This window comes from Mytilus californianus, unplaced genomic scaffold (genome assembly GCF_021869535.1).
Source record: "Mytilus californianus isolate M0D057914Y unplaced genomic scaffold, xbMytCali1.0.p SCAF_9, whole genome shotgun sequence".
Classification (NCBI taxonomy): Eukaryota; Metazoa; Mollusca; class Bivalvia; order Mytilida; family Mytilidae; genus Mytilus; species Mytilus californianus.
In genome coordinates, this window is record NW_026262745.1 from 13,288,255 (window position 1) to 13,302,734 (window position 14,480).

The window sequence follows — 14,480 nt, forward strand, 5'->3', positions numbered from 1 at the left end:
CTAAAAGTAACAAAAAATAATTGTTGAAAGTATATTTCCTGCACTATTTTACAGATTTGTAGTAAGACGTATTTGAAATTTCAGAAATGTACAATTAATATCTCTTTTGATTAACACACATTTTTATGTAGTCAGCGATAAAATGATGCATAAAGAAAAGTTATCTGGTGTGTCATAGGAATTTAAATTGAAAAGATGATTACAAACTTAATCCTCAAATGAGTTAATTTAAACAGATGTTTATAATCATGTCTAATATATGTGCATGTATGATTTCTTCGCTTTCAACAAAACTATCCATGGTCACAAAGACATCATGTTTCATACTGCTTAAAAGTGTATTGGAAATATTATACAGATGAAAAGATTTGCATAAATTTGCATGAATTACATCTTTTTCTGGTGACTGCGTTCTTTGAAGGGCAGATGTTTTCAACACATTGTCATGCCAATCATAACGTGTGGAATTTCATTAAGATACTCGTATCTTTTGCGCTGTGTTTGAGATTATAGGATAAAAACTTTAAATTTATTCATTTTGTGAAGAAATTTCAGGAGAGAAAGTTTTGCAATTAGTGATATAAACAGTAGAACTTCGTTTATTTGATTTCTGAAGTTACCATGACTACAATAAAACATCCGCACGTGCAATGAAAATGCAGGACTATATTGTTTCCCGTTAAATTATTGCTTTGAAGTGCAACGAACAAAGAAATCAGGTATGTTTATTTTCACCAATTCTTTCATCTTAGCTACAAAATATATGTAGATAGTTTTATGTGTATAAGATGTTAAGCATATTGATTTTAAAGACCAACATTTTTATTAATAACACATATTGCTGTATAGACTTTTTTCTAACGCCATAATCAAATATAATTGCGCTTCATTGCACTTCGTTGTTTTGTGGTGTAAGTAATTAATGTTATTTATGTGTAATCTATCTGTTGTCCATTGGCGTATTAAAATAAGGTAAGAGTTCTTATACTTCATTACGTTTATGATTTAATTTTCTAAATTATATGAACGTGAAAATGTCAACGCTTTTATGTTAACAATTAGAAAGAAAATTACCTAGATTTCTTTTAATGTTATTTCACATGTGCAAACAATCGTATTTAACATGAAGAAATGTTATTATTGCGTTGTGAGACACTGCATGGTATGAAACCTCCATATCAAACCTTCTGCGGATTGTTTAGCTTTAATACATGTAATTAAATCCGTTTTTAATGACAAACAGTATGAAAAATACTGAACTTCAAGGTAAATTCAAAAAGGGTAAAAACAATAAAAACTGAGAAAATCAAACGTTAGACTTAATTTATAATTATCAACCAAAGTAACGAATGGAAAACAACTGTCATATTCCTGACGTGGTACAGGTATTTTCCGAAGAAAATGGTGGGTTAAACCTGGTTTTATTTCTAGTTAAACCTTCCAATGGTATGACAGCTATTAGTAGTTCCGTTACTTGTGTGAGCCACCCCAAACAGACATAATATCTTAATGTGACAATTATTTGGAACCAGTAGCCATAACTGTCATACAACACAACTGACTTAAAAATTCAAACACACATAAAAATAAATCTATCAAAGACGCGCGCAACAAAAAAGTTTTTGTAGTTTATAGTATATTTGACAAAGACGGGTACAAAAATGTTTTTGAAGTTGAAAGTACATTCAAAAGTCGACTGTTGTATAGAAATATGGTCACATGGACTTCGCACGTATGCGACAGTAGAACCAATACTAAAGAGGGGCGTCTGTTCGGCTGTTCTTGATGTATAAATACGCAGCCACGTCAGGTCGAAATTACTTAGATACATTTGAAACCACTTGTAAGGAAAGTGCAACGCTCATTTCACGTTAAAGAAAGCTAAATAACTTTATGAGGAGTCCGTAGGTGGCCTATTGCAAGGTTATCTAAACTATCCGCGCATATGCAACGGACACGTCTTTTTCAGTTTTCAGTGCCAGTTCGTATGTCCAAACCTTAATTCTGGTCGTGTCCCATTGCAGGTCCTACCTATCTGATTTATTGTTTATTTGTTCACGTTCTAAATGTGAAAAAAAACTATTTGCCGCTGGACGTTAGTAAAAAAAAAGCAATTAATCAATCAATATATCTGTTTTTATATTGTTATACATTTTATGATTATAATTGTAGCAAAGGTTACATTTGTATTGCTAACTTATTTGTCATCAGCTATGCCCTTACTTTATCAAACCGAGTTTTGAAGCCACTCTTGTGTGGATGTCCATGAATAGGTACATGTACTTTAGTAGATTGGTAGTTACTTGGTTACAGAATATCAAAACCAGGACATGAGGATATAGACACAACTAATTCTTATACTAGTACTAAAGGCTTAAGCTGAATAAAAATTACACTGGTGTTCAGGCAGATTTTCGGTATAAATCTAATTTATTTTACATCATTACACATAAAACATTTTAATTAATTTTTTGACGTTTCTTTAAATTAAAATTATTGCATATCTAAATGATTCACACCAACTTTTTTACTAAGATCAATATGATGGAACATTTTTCATATTTATGACTCATTCAAGCCAAAGATTTATCTAATTATACTTTTCCCTGTCAGAAAACAAATGCTATCTCGGAGCATTTTTGAATTACAATATCTCCTATAATGTATTACTTGAGAGAATATGGTTCCACTTCTGGGGAAAATCACGCATGCTAATTGTAAGTTAATTTCTCTATTTAATTGGTAAGGTACTTTTCAGTGTCATTTAGCTATCAGTTCAATTTAGTGTTTAAAATCTAAATAAAACTATCAAAGGTTTGTTGATTTGGACGTAAGCTGAGAAAAGTCAGCCCATCATTGGTTATAGGATATTCATAGACGTGTTAAAATAATATTAGTTGCAGGTGCATTCTGAAGGTTTTATTGAACATATTCATTGAAACATTAACGTATCGAATGAGATAAAGTAGCTAATCAAACATGAAAAAGCTGATAAAAGTGAAATTTTATACTACAGAGTGTTTTGTTAATGTCTTTCAAAATACATTGTGAATTTTGATATCATCTAACAGAAATAAGATGATTCTTTCTTTGTGATAATGTAATATTCACTCTGAAAGTATTAAAACTCTGCCATCTGCTAGCTGTAATTTAAGTACAATAATGGCTTTGTCAATTTTTCGAATATTATCATGCCAAACATCGTCTATCTTAGAAAAGACGGAAAAATTTTTTTAAAAAATAAGAAAACATGTTTATTTACAAACATGCACGTGTACGGAAAATAGACTGTGTTTTTGTTTTAATTTGTACGCAATTAACAAACCCACGTTGACCCAATTTTTTTATTTTATCATCTTAATAAAAGCTTCTTTCCTGATAAATCCACATAGTTCACGCTCATGGATAAACAGCAAAATACACAAGAGGAGGGGTGAACTCCTCATACATCCGCAGTATTTATTTGAAGACAGTCATATGACTTAAATTGATACAAAACATAAGGTGCTTAGGTTTGATTGCCAAAGAGACGACTACAAAATGATCCACTAAAGTCAAAATGACATGGGCGCGAGTTTAATTTAAACATATTTAATTAGCAAAAGTAGCAAATGAAATTACCACAAGTTACAACAGCATTAGACCCCCTATCATTCCATAGATGTGAGCAACTATTGGTTGATTTTTTGAAACAGTCAAGTTAATTACTTGAAGGGAAATTCGTTTAGGATATTTATATCTCAATGCAAAAATGTAACTCTAACTTCCTTAACTATACTTATTTTAAAATCAATGTGTTTTTGACGCATTTCTTACTTCATGACTATAACACTTTATTTGTAGTAAAAAGAGATGAATATGAATAACAATCTTATATTTGTTAGATTCTGATTATGTCTTTTTATCGGCAAAAGCTGTGCAATCACTATCATCTTAGCTAAATCTAAAATTTTGAAGCAAGTCTGATAAACCATTTAAAAATGTTAAGCCAGGCTTAAAAATAAAAAGAGTAACTCAAAGACAGATAGACCCTTAACCGGCATCCATAAAAGCTATTAAAACTTTCACCTGTCACACGGGTAAAACAAATGTAAAACAGATTTAAAATGAAAGAAATTATAAGTATAATTCACAGATTCGATTCCTTACATTAAATGCATTTGATTTGATTTTTTCCGGCTAAATTATGTCTTGCACAGTGCAGCTAACATGGTCAAAAGCTACGACTCAAAGACAAACAGCTGTCATTACCAGTATCTGTGAGGATTAATCAACACGAGGCGCGCGCTTGAGACATTAACATGTTTAAGATGTTGCTTTTGATTGGTATTTAATGGCTTAATGGCATTCTCTAAATTCACTTTTATGAATGATGGCTATCAGATTTGCCATGAAAAGAGAAAAATATGTTATTTGGAAATTGTATAAAAAATAAACAATGTGATTTGTTTTGACGATGCTTATATTCTTTTTTGATCTGTTCTCAGTTTGTTTTAGCTAAACAGCGACCATGTGCTTGCAAGATGTGTAAATGCATGTAAACGGTTATAAAGTGTTGTACAATCTGTATGGCAATTGCCAAAAGGGATTAAAGATGGCAGACGCATGAAATTTTAAGTAAACATGAAAGATTGAATATAGTGATGTTGATCTTCCAAAGGCATTTTTTTCTAAACTTCTAGTGAAAAATAGTTAATGCATATTTTAGGACGAGTTGCTGTATAAAGTAAAAGCAAAATATGACCTTTTTTCAAAATTGTATTAGGCACGTGCACCTAAGAATTTCTATTCTCTCTATCTTTTATTTGGTAAAGTGTCTCTATTAAGCAATGAAGATTGATACAACTGATCAAACAGTTCTTATATTCGATTACTGCTAGAAGCTAAAATCTCATCCTAAAATGTTTGTATTTAATTTGATTCATGGGATTGAACGGTCAATACTATATTTTGTGTGCTATAAGGGAAACACAGCCGTTAATCGCTTTCTCTGTAATTGCTTTTCACAAATATCGAATTTTTTGTTTCAAAATGAGTAAAACAGTTTTAAATAACTTTGTCTTGCATCTATACAATGATAAAGAAGTACAAGGAATAGATCTACCTATTAATGTTCTTTTGAATTCTAAAGTTCTGTTGACACTTGAACCGTTATATACAAGAAAAGTAGAAATAAGTTTTTGAAGTAGCTTTGGCTCTCAAAATATCATTAAGCAGTATGTTTCTTCTATTAGCACGTTCACTAGAACTAATTTATTCCCTCAAACGTCTTTTGCCTTCTATCTCTCAACAGTAGGCTTTTAATTACGTTACCATGCGATTTCACGCGCATTTTAAATTGCAACAATTACTTTTGCACGTGCTTTGCGGGAAATGGTAGATTTTCTTTCATAATATTTATAATCGAAATCTCATTGTTCATTTTGCGAGATAATAAACAAAGTGACAGAAATAGCCCATTACCAATCGAGAATGCACTTCAGAAGTCAGTTCTCCTGAAATTAAAGACCCGTTACTGTCTTGCAGTAGCAACATTAACTTTCCAAAGAATTAACTAACTTCAAAGTAGCTTGTGATATGTTAACCAATTGTTCTAGACAAAGAATTGATTAATAGTTAACACAAAACTGGTACCACTCTTTCCCGTTGAATCTTTATCTTGCAACTAATATGCATGAAATACTTGCCACTAGACAACTGCTAAAAAATATTCAGGTATTCAAACCATATGCACCATGTCAAGTATATTTAAAAATAAACAAGTGTACAGCACATTTTTTATAACTGATATCTAAATGCATGAAGAAATTCAGACCGAGTATCATCTAGATCGATCACATAGGGAATGAACATACAAGAAATGAACTCGACTCTTTTCTTGTTTTTTCTTTTCCTTGAATCATTGATTTGAATAGTAATACTGTTTCTAATAAATGTGCGAGTTATTCTGTTCTTTTTTCCATTGCACTAAAGGTTGTGAATTTGTTTATAGTGTATAATTACTAGTGAATGAGGACTGTGGTTTAGGGAATACTCTCTTGGTTAAACGGGAATTTAAGACCAATTAATGATTGGAATCAGGAGTCAGTTTCCCAAAACATTTACAACAAAGATTGATCGTAAGTCATGAACAATTCAGTATACTTACGATCAACCTTAGTCGTGAGTTTTTTTTTTGTGAAACCGACTCCAGGACACAGGAATATTGCAGTGACAGTTATTATTTCTTAATCTAATTATGGTTAATGGGTTTTAAAACAAAATTAGGAATCAACACAACATGTTGGGACTGACATATAGGTAAAGACGAGAGGGTTACAAACGCGGACAAACTTTAAGGTACACTCTCTGTGATCTCACCGAGAAAGCGGTTATAAAGAGTATTTTCTAATTTTTATTCACACCAAACGAAAAATATCATAGACGAATATATTTCATTTCTTGGTTGTTATACTTTCAAAATGCTATTAAAAAATCTCGGTGAAACATTGTTTTTAAGGGAAAAAAGGAAAAACAAAAATTCGATACAAAAATACTCGTTGTGTCCTGAATAATTCATTAGAACTTATGGGCATAGCATACAATATTTTGACTGACTAACTTTGTCTTTAAGAAAAGTATATATATATAGTATATATTAAATATGCACGGAAATTGGGAGGGGGATATAAAAGAAGTTAACTAAAGGTGGGTGGGGCTGGAAGGACGAAGATTGAGCGATGGAGTATAAAAGAAGTGAATTAGAAGTGAGTATGGCTTGTTTGACGGAGAAGTTAATTAAAGGTGGGTTGGGCTAGAAGGACGAAGATTGGGCGATGGAGTATAAGTGACTTGAATTAGAAGTGAGTAGAACTTGTATGACAGAGATTGTGAAAAGGAGTAAAAGCGTAGTGAATAGAGGTGGTTTGGGCTGGTAGTACGGTGTTTGGGAGAGGTTGTGTAAGAGAAGTGAACTGGGGTGGTTTGGGCTGGTATGATGGATATTAGGAGAGAGTATAAGGGAAGTGAATAAGAGGTATAGTTTGGGCTGGTGTAGGACGGAGATTGGGAGATGGAGTCTTAGCGAAGTGAATTAGAGGTAGCTTTGGCTGAAAGGACAGATATTGGGAGAGGGAGTATAAGAAAAATGAATTAGAAGTAAGAAGGGCTTGTATGGCAGAGATTAGAACAAGGAGTATAAGAGAAGTGAATTAGAGTCTGGTAGGACAGATATTGGGAGGGGGAGTATAAGAGAAGTAAATTAGACGTAGTTTTGGCTGGTAGGACATATATTGGGAGAGCTAGTATAAGATAAGAGAATTAAAGGTAGTTTTAGCTGGTAGGACAGATATTGGGAGAGGGAGTATAAGAGAAGTGAATTATAGGTAGTGTTGGCTGGTAGGACAGATATTGGAAGAGGGAGTATAAGAAAAATGAATTAGAAGTAAGAAGGGCTTGTATGGCAGAGATTAGAACAAGGAGTATAAGAGAAGTGAATTAGAGTCTGGTAGGACAGATATTGGGAGGGGGAGTATAAGAGAAGTAAATTAGACGTAGTTTTGGCTGGTAGGACATATATTGGGAGAGCTAGTATAAGATAAGAGAATTAAAGGTAGTTTTAGCTGGTAGGACAGATATTGGGAGAGGGAGTATAAGAGAAGTGAATTATAGGTAGTTTTGGCTGGTAGGACAGATATTGGAAGAGGGAGTATAAGAAAAATGAATTAGAAGTAAGAAGGGCTTGTTTGGCGGAGATTAGGACAAGGAGCATTAGAGAAGTGAATTAGAGGCTGGTAAGACAGATATTTGCAGAGAGTATAAGAGAAATGAATTAGAAGTAAGAAGGGCTTGTAAGGCAGAGATTAGGACAAGGAGTATCAGAGAAGTGAATTGGAGGTAATTTTGGCTGTAGGACAGATATTGGGAGAGGGAGTATAAGAGAATGAATTTGAAGTATGAATGGCTTATATAGCGGAGATTGGGACAGGGAATATAAGCGACGTGAATTATAGGTAGTTTTGGCTGGTATGACAGATATTGGGAGAGGGAGTCTAAGAGGAATGAATTAGGAGTAAAAAAGGGCTTGTATGGCAGAGATTGGGACAGGGAGTATAAACGACGTGAATTAGATGTGGTTTTGGCTGCTAGGACAGATATTGGGAGAGGGAGTATAAGAGAAATGAATAAGAAGTAAAAAGGGTTTGTATGGCAGAGATTGGGACAGGGAGAATTCGAGAAGTGAATAAGAGGCTGGTAGGACAAATATTGGGAGAGGGAGTATAATAAAAGAAAATTACACGCAGTTTTTGCTGGTAGGACAGATATTGGGAGAGGGAGTATAAGAGAAGTGAATTAGAGGTAGTTTTGGCTGGTAGGACATATTTTGGGAGAGGGAGTATAAGAAAAATGAATTAGAAGTAAGAAGGGCTTGTTTGGCGGAGATTAGGACAAGGAGTATTAGAGAAGTGAATTAGAGGCTGTTAACAGATATTTGGGAGAGGGAGTATAAGAAAAATGAATTAGAAGTAAAAAAGGCTTGTAATGCGGAGATTAGGACAAGGAGTATTAGAGAAATGAATTAGACGTCGTTCTGGCTGGCAAGACAGATATTTGGAGAGAGAGTATAATAGAAATGAATTAGAAGAAAGAATGGCTTGTAAGACGGAGATTAGGACAAAAAGTATTAGAGAAGTGAATTAGACGTAGTTTTGGCTGGTATGACATATATTGAGAGAAGGAGTATAAGAGAAATGTATTAGAAGTAAGAAAGGGCTTGTAAGGCGGAGATTAGGACAATGAGTATTTGAGAAGTGAATTAGAGGTAGTTTTGGCTTGTAGGACAGATATTGGGAGAGGGAGTATTAGAGAAATGAATTAGATGTGGTTTTGGCTTGTAGGTCAGACATTGGGAGAGGGAGTAAAAGAGAAATGAATTAGAAGTAGGAAGGGCTTGTAAGGCGGAAATTAGGACAAGGAGTACTAGAGAAGTGAAGTAGAGGTAGCTTTGGCTGGTAGGATAGATATTGGGAAAGGGAGTATTAGAGAAATGAATTAGAAGTGAGAAGGGCTTGTATGGCGGAGATTGGGACAGGGAATATAAGAGACGTACGTGAATTAGAGGTGGGTTGAGCTGGTATTACAGATATTGGGAGAAGGAGTATAAGAGAAATGAATTAGAAGTGATAAGGACTTGTATGGCGGAGATTTGGACAGGTAGTATAAGAAAAGTGAATGAGGAGAGTTTTGGCTGGTAGGACAGATATTAGAAGAGGGAGTATGAGAGAAACTAATGAGACGTGGTTTGGGTTGGTAGGACGAAGATTGGGAGAGGGATTACATGTATAAGAGAAGTAAATAAGGTCGGTTGGGCAAGAACTCTAGGACGGAGATCGGGTGATCGATCATAAGAGAAATGAACATCGACCACAACTAAGTATAAAAAATAATGTTTCGTTTAGTGACAAACAGCATGAAAAAAAAAAAAAAAGAAAATGTGATGCATTGAAAGAATCATTGGATACAATGTTTTTGTATTAATTCAATATCTATATGTCTATCTCCAAAACATGCCGTATCGACTAGCGTAAGTTGATTAGCTGTCTGCATGGCAGTTAAATCAGATTACTTTAACAAAACTCTATCTCCAAAATATTTATCTAATTTCCTTGTTGCACATCGTAGTTGCACATTTAATGCATTGTTTATATGCAACGAGACGAGCATTTTACTTTGATGATTATTTACATAAGGAAACGTTGACAACCATAAAGACTACTTCATCAAAACAATACATGTTAATAGATGAAATAATTGCATTACAAGGGCGAGAAAAGACTAAAAAAAGTTTGATTGATGAATGGAGAGTATAAGTTGGATAATTTGAACATTTGTCATTTGTTTTAAAATTAAGAAAAGTGTTGTTATTTATATCTAATGTGAACATCAAGCAAGGTAAGGCGTATTTTTCTATTATTTCTATGATAAATTCAATTAATTTGGATTAGAAATGGAATGTAAATTAGAGGCTACACTGAGCATGCGTCGCAATTTTATGGTTTTGATATTTTTTTTATCCTTCTGTCAAAACCGTGCATTTTCAACCATCCAGTAAATAGTTGCCATGAACTTTAAAGAAAACAATTACTTAGTATGTTTAAGCCTATAAATGGATAACTGATTTGGCTTATTCAAAATAAGTTATCTAATTTTCTCTCTTTACATTTTACGAACAAAAGGAATGAGGGTAAAACATAAATGAGACAACAACAAAACGACACCAAAACCTATCCAAAGCTTTTTGAATATACAGTCCTCAACTACAGATAGGTGTCCATGCAAACTCTAAATCGCCCTGAACCTGAATCAATAATTGTGAATATTTAACTGAGACTATCAAACACCAATTCAACATTAATTCCTAAAATGTAAAAAAAAAAAAAAAAACAACGAGCAAACAAAAAACAGTAGGTATGTCAATAGTAAAACCTTGACTAGGTTCCTGACTTTTGGCGTCACATGAACGTATGGCGGAGTTCTTTCAAACCTGCATGATCCTGCTTAGAAAACAATGAAATAATAGCTCATATATATTTGTTAATCTCAGTATTTTTACATTTGTTATATTATTTGATTTTATAAAAAAGATAAAAAGCAAGTTGTAATTAAGTTTTCTTTTGCGTGGAAGAATATACAAAATATTGGTTTTACACTATAGAGGAAAAAATATAGGATGATTTAATCTTAACATTATGTTGTCCAAAAATAATAACAGTTAAGAGTTTTAGTCAACAGCGATCAATAAAAAGCTGAAAGAGTACAGAGAAAATCACTTTTGCATCTATGGACTATGAATTAACATCCATCTTTTTTTTTTCAAAAAAGCAAGTTGTAATTAAGTTTTCTTTTGCGTGGAAGAATATAAAAAATATTGGTTTTACACGATAGAGTAAAAAATATAGAGTGATTTAATCTTAACATTATGTTGTCCAAAATAATAATAACAGTTAATAGTTTTAGTCAACAGCGATCAATAAAAAGCTGTACAGAGAAAATCACTTTTTGAGTAAACATCCATCTTTTTCTTCATTTTTTTACGGTTCGTTTTTCAAATTGTTTGTTTGTTTATTTCTTGTCAAAGCAAAAACTTGCTTAGGTATACGGTATCGCATAAATATAATGTACTTTATATTGTTTGTTTTGAGCAAATTCAGTATTTTTGTTAATTATTTACTTTTATTCTTGTATTGTCCTCACGAAGTGTGTTTCTTTGCCATTGTATTTTGGTTTACAAGAATGAAGATATAATTATATTACTTTGATGGTACTTTGGAACATTGCTTCGGTGCGTTAAACAATTCTTCTTCTTTTTTTGTTTTTTTTTACCAGATAATTTTCCGAGTCGAGAAAACATGCCAATGAAAATGTATTACTTTTCAGCACTACATACATAATGTAGCAGAAAAATGTATCTGGAAAAATGATATATACTGACTAATTTGTCTTCATCATAGAAAACGATAAACCTCGTGTCATTAATCAAAATATGATTCCTTTAAGGTTGTAAAAGCATAGTAACAAATGTTCTTCGTTTCTTTTTCAGTGTATTTCTAATATTTACTATGGATGTATTTGAAGTGCTTACTTTTTTCCTCTTCTTCTGTGTGGTTTTATCTGAATTTCATTGTCCAAAACAGTTGCAGACGGCAGGTTGCTCGTGCAAGCAATTAATATGGTGGAATAATGACAACAAAACAATAGTCAATTGCAGCATGGCAAATTTACAAACAGTTCCTGATTTTAAAGTTTTGAATACGTATGAAATTACGCATCTTATTTTAAGCAATAATAACATTTCGGAAATGACGTCTGGAGATTTTACTGACTTAATCATAAAGGAAATGGACATCAGTGCAAATCCTATCGTTACTTTTGATACAGTTTCTTCCATATTACCAAGACATTTAAATTCACTAATAGCAAAGAAAAGTAAAATTTCGTTGGATAAAGATCTCACGTTTTTCAGAGGATTAGAAAACCTAACTGAACTCATCCTCGACAATAATGTTTTGGAGAATAAAAACCAGACACTTCCAGGAAATATTTTTGAGGATTTGAATCTAAAGTCATTGAAAAAGCTTAGTCTACAAAGTTGTGAAATTGGTGGAATTCATTCAAAAGCTTTCGTTGGATTAAGACAACTCGAAGAGCTAGATTTGAGTTATAATTACTTAGAGGAAGTTCCGGAAGCAATTAAAAGTCTTCAACATTTAAAGAAGTTAATTTTATTGGGAAATAATGTTATGCATTTAAAAGCTAATACATTTCATGGATTACAACACCTACAAGATTTGAATCTTAATGTGAATGAGATATCTAAAATTGACGTACATGCTTTTTCTGGACTAGAACATTCCCTAAAAGATATAAGACTTCATTATAACAATTTGAACACTATTCCATACGAGGCATTACGAAAATTGAAAAACTTGTCGTTCCTAGTCTTATCTAGAAATAATATCACATTGATTCCAAGAGATGCTTTCGTTGGAGTGACAAATCTAAGAATATTGGAATTGGATAGTAATACACTTACATATTACAATGAAATGTTTAATGGATTGGAAAATTCTCTGGAAACTCTGACATTGCGCGAAACGGGACTTCTGGTTCTTCCGGTACGATCGTTATTGTTCTTGAAACGCTTGACCGACCTGGATGTGTCACATAATAAGATTAATAGCTTGTCATATGGGGATATTGGAAAACTGAAGTTGAAAACTGTTGATCTGAGTCATAATGATTTGACTCAAATCCACCCTGATACATTTATTGGAATAAGTCGGACAATCGGACTTGATTTAGATAATAATAAGCTTTCAAATTTATCGTTTGTATTGCATGTTACTCCGTGTGCATTTAGTTATATTGATGTCAGCGGAAATGACGTCATATGTGATTGTGACACAGAGAAAATAATAAATAGTGGAATTGTGTTAGGTGTTGGGCCAACTGGCATTTGTAGAATAGGAGATGATCTTTTGAACCATAAATACAAATTAGGAACAACAGCGTTATCTAGAGAACTCGAAGATCGTTGTAATAGAACCGAACGCGTATTTGATTGCCAAACCATGGAGCTTCGAGCAAGCGCTGCATCATTATTTGCAAAATCTTTAAATTTAGTTTTTACATGTACAATATTCTGTTATTTTGTATACATGTACAGGTGAAATTCATGTGAGCAAAATTGTGAATAGATATCTTACTTACCATCAGTCGGCATGACATTATTATGTTGATACGGTAACGGGACAGGATGCAGACAGTCCTTACCGTAAACAAACATTCCTTAAAGTTCAATTTACCTGGATTTTAACTCTTCCAGTGTGCATAAAACTACCTATGACTACATGGTTCTTGCATCGCGATTTCTTTTAGACATGAGGATAACATAAAAAGAAAGATGTTCTTCAAGAACACACAATATTTAGACTGAAATCTATGCAGAGTTTTACTTAGTAGAGTTGTTAAATAATAAATGTGTTAGAATTTTGCTTTTGGATCAGTCCTAATGAAGTAACGATTCAACACAGTATAGAACGATTATTAAAATAGGCTAGTAAATATCTTTGTGGATACCCATTTTTTCCAAGATAAACGTGGTGTGATGTCTTATAATTACAAATTGGTAAACGTTTGTAAGTTGTTGTCCAAAAATTAAAGTTGTACTGTTATTAATAAATCAGATAAGACATACATGTATCTAGGCTGGGGTCTTGCGCAATATCTGCAGCGGCCTTACAGTTTAATTATATATATATATTTTTTTATTAAAGATGGAAATTTAAAACGAATTCACAGCCCCGATTACCGGATGAGGTAAGGGTATATCTGCTAGATTCGTTTTTTATGTCCCCCTCCCGCTCCCATGTATGGCATAGGAAACAATTAGTCCTGAATATTTCCTAAAACAATACTGTTAAAAGTTATATCCAACATAAAAAATGGTATGAAATTCATTATTACATGTATAACAAAACACGTGATTTCCGTATTGCGTATTCCACACATGGATTCACATATATTCTAAGTGAATTAAAGAATTTTGAACATCGATAAACCACTGATATACACAATATTCGGGGTTTTTTCATTCTCGTACAAGATCTAGAGTAACAACTTACATATAAGAATTGTATAATATGGAGTAAATCTCTAGAGTGTTGTGGTATAACTTTATAGATATGACCTCAACAACCTATTTTCTGTCTGACAAGTTTACCAAATGAATTGTAATATACCAAACTGTATATTGAAGTGGTATTTCAGTGAATAAGTACCACCTTTGTTCAAACTTCTATTAATTTTTTGTCTATACTAATATAAATGATACGGAAAACAAATTATTCAATATGAGATAGAGAAAAATACTCAAAAGTCTTCAATGATTGCACATCCATAACTACAATTTCCATTGACAATTTAATTTAAGTACCCATGGA

At 32.7% G+C, this 14,480-nt stretch overlaps 1 protein-coding gene across 2 annotated transcripts; it reads left to right on the forward strand.

Annotated features, from left to right (window-relative positions):
* The first annotated feature begins 367 nt into the window (after window positions 1–367).
* LOC127715563 (leucine-rich repeat-containing G-protein coupled receptor 4-like) lies at window positions 368–13,532 on the forward strand. 2 transcript variants are annotated; one of them, XM_052221651.1, is made up of 2 exons: window positions 368–719; window positions 11,579–13,532. In XM_052221651.1, the coding sequence occupies exon 2, from the start codon at window positions 11,598–11,600 to the stop codon at window positions 13,206–13,208; it is 1,611 nt and encodes a 536-aa protein (XP_052077611.1). In that variant the 5' UTR covers window positions 368–719; window positions 11,579–11,597; the 3' UTR covers window positions 13,209–13,532. The 2 variants fall into 2 exon arrangements, with proteins under 2 accessions (XP_052077611.1, XP_052077612.1); XM_052221652.1 differs by lacking the exon at window positions 368–719 and adding an exon at window positions 9,605–9,930.
* The last annotated feature ends 948 nt before the right edge of the window (window positions 13,533–14,480 follow it).

Coding starts and splice junctions, on each gene's coding strand:
- LOC127715563 (XM_052221651.1), top strand. CDS start 11,598: ATGGATGTATTTGAAGTGCTTACTTTTTTCCTCTTCTTCTGTGTGGTT.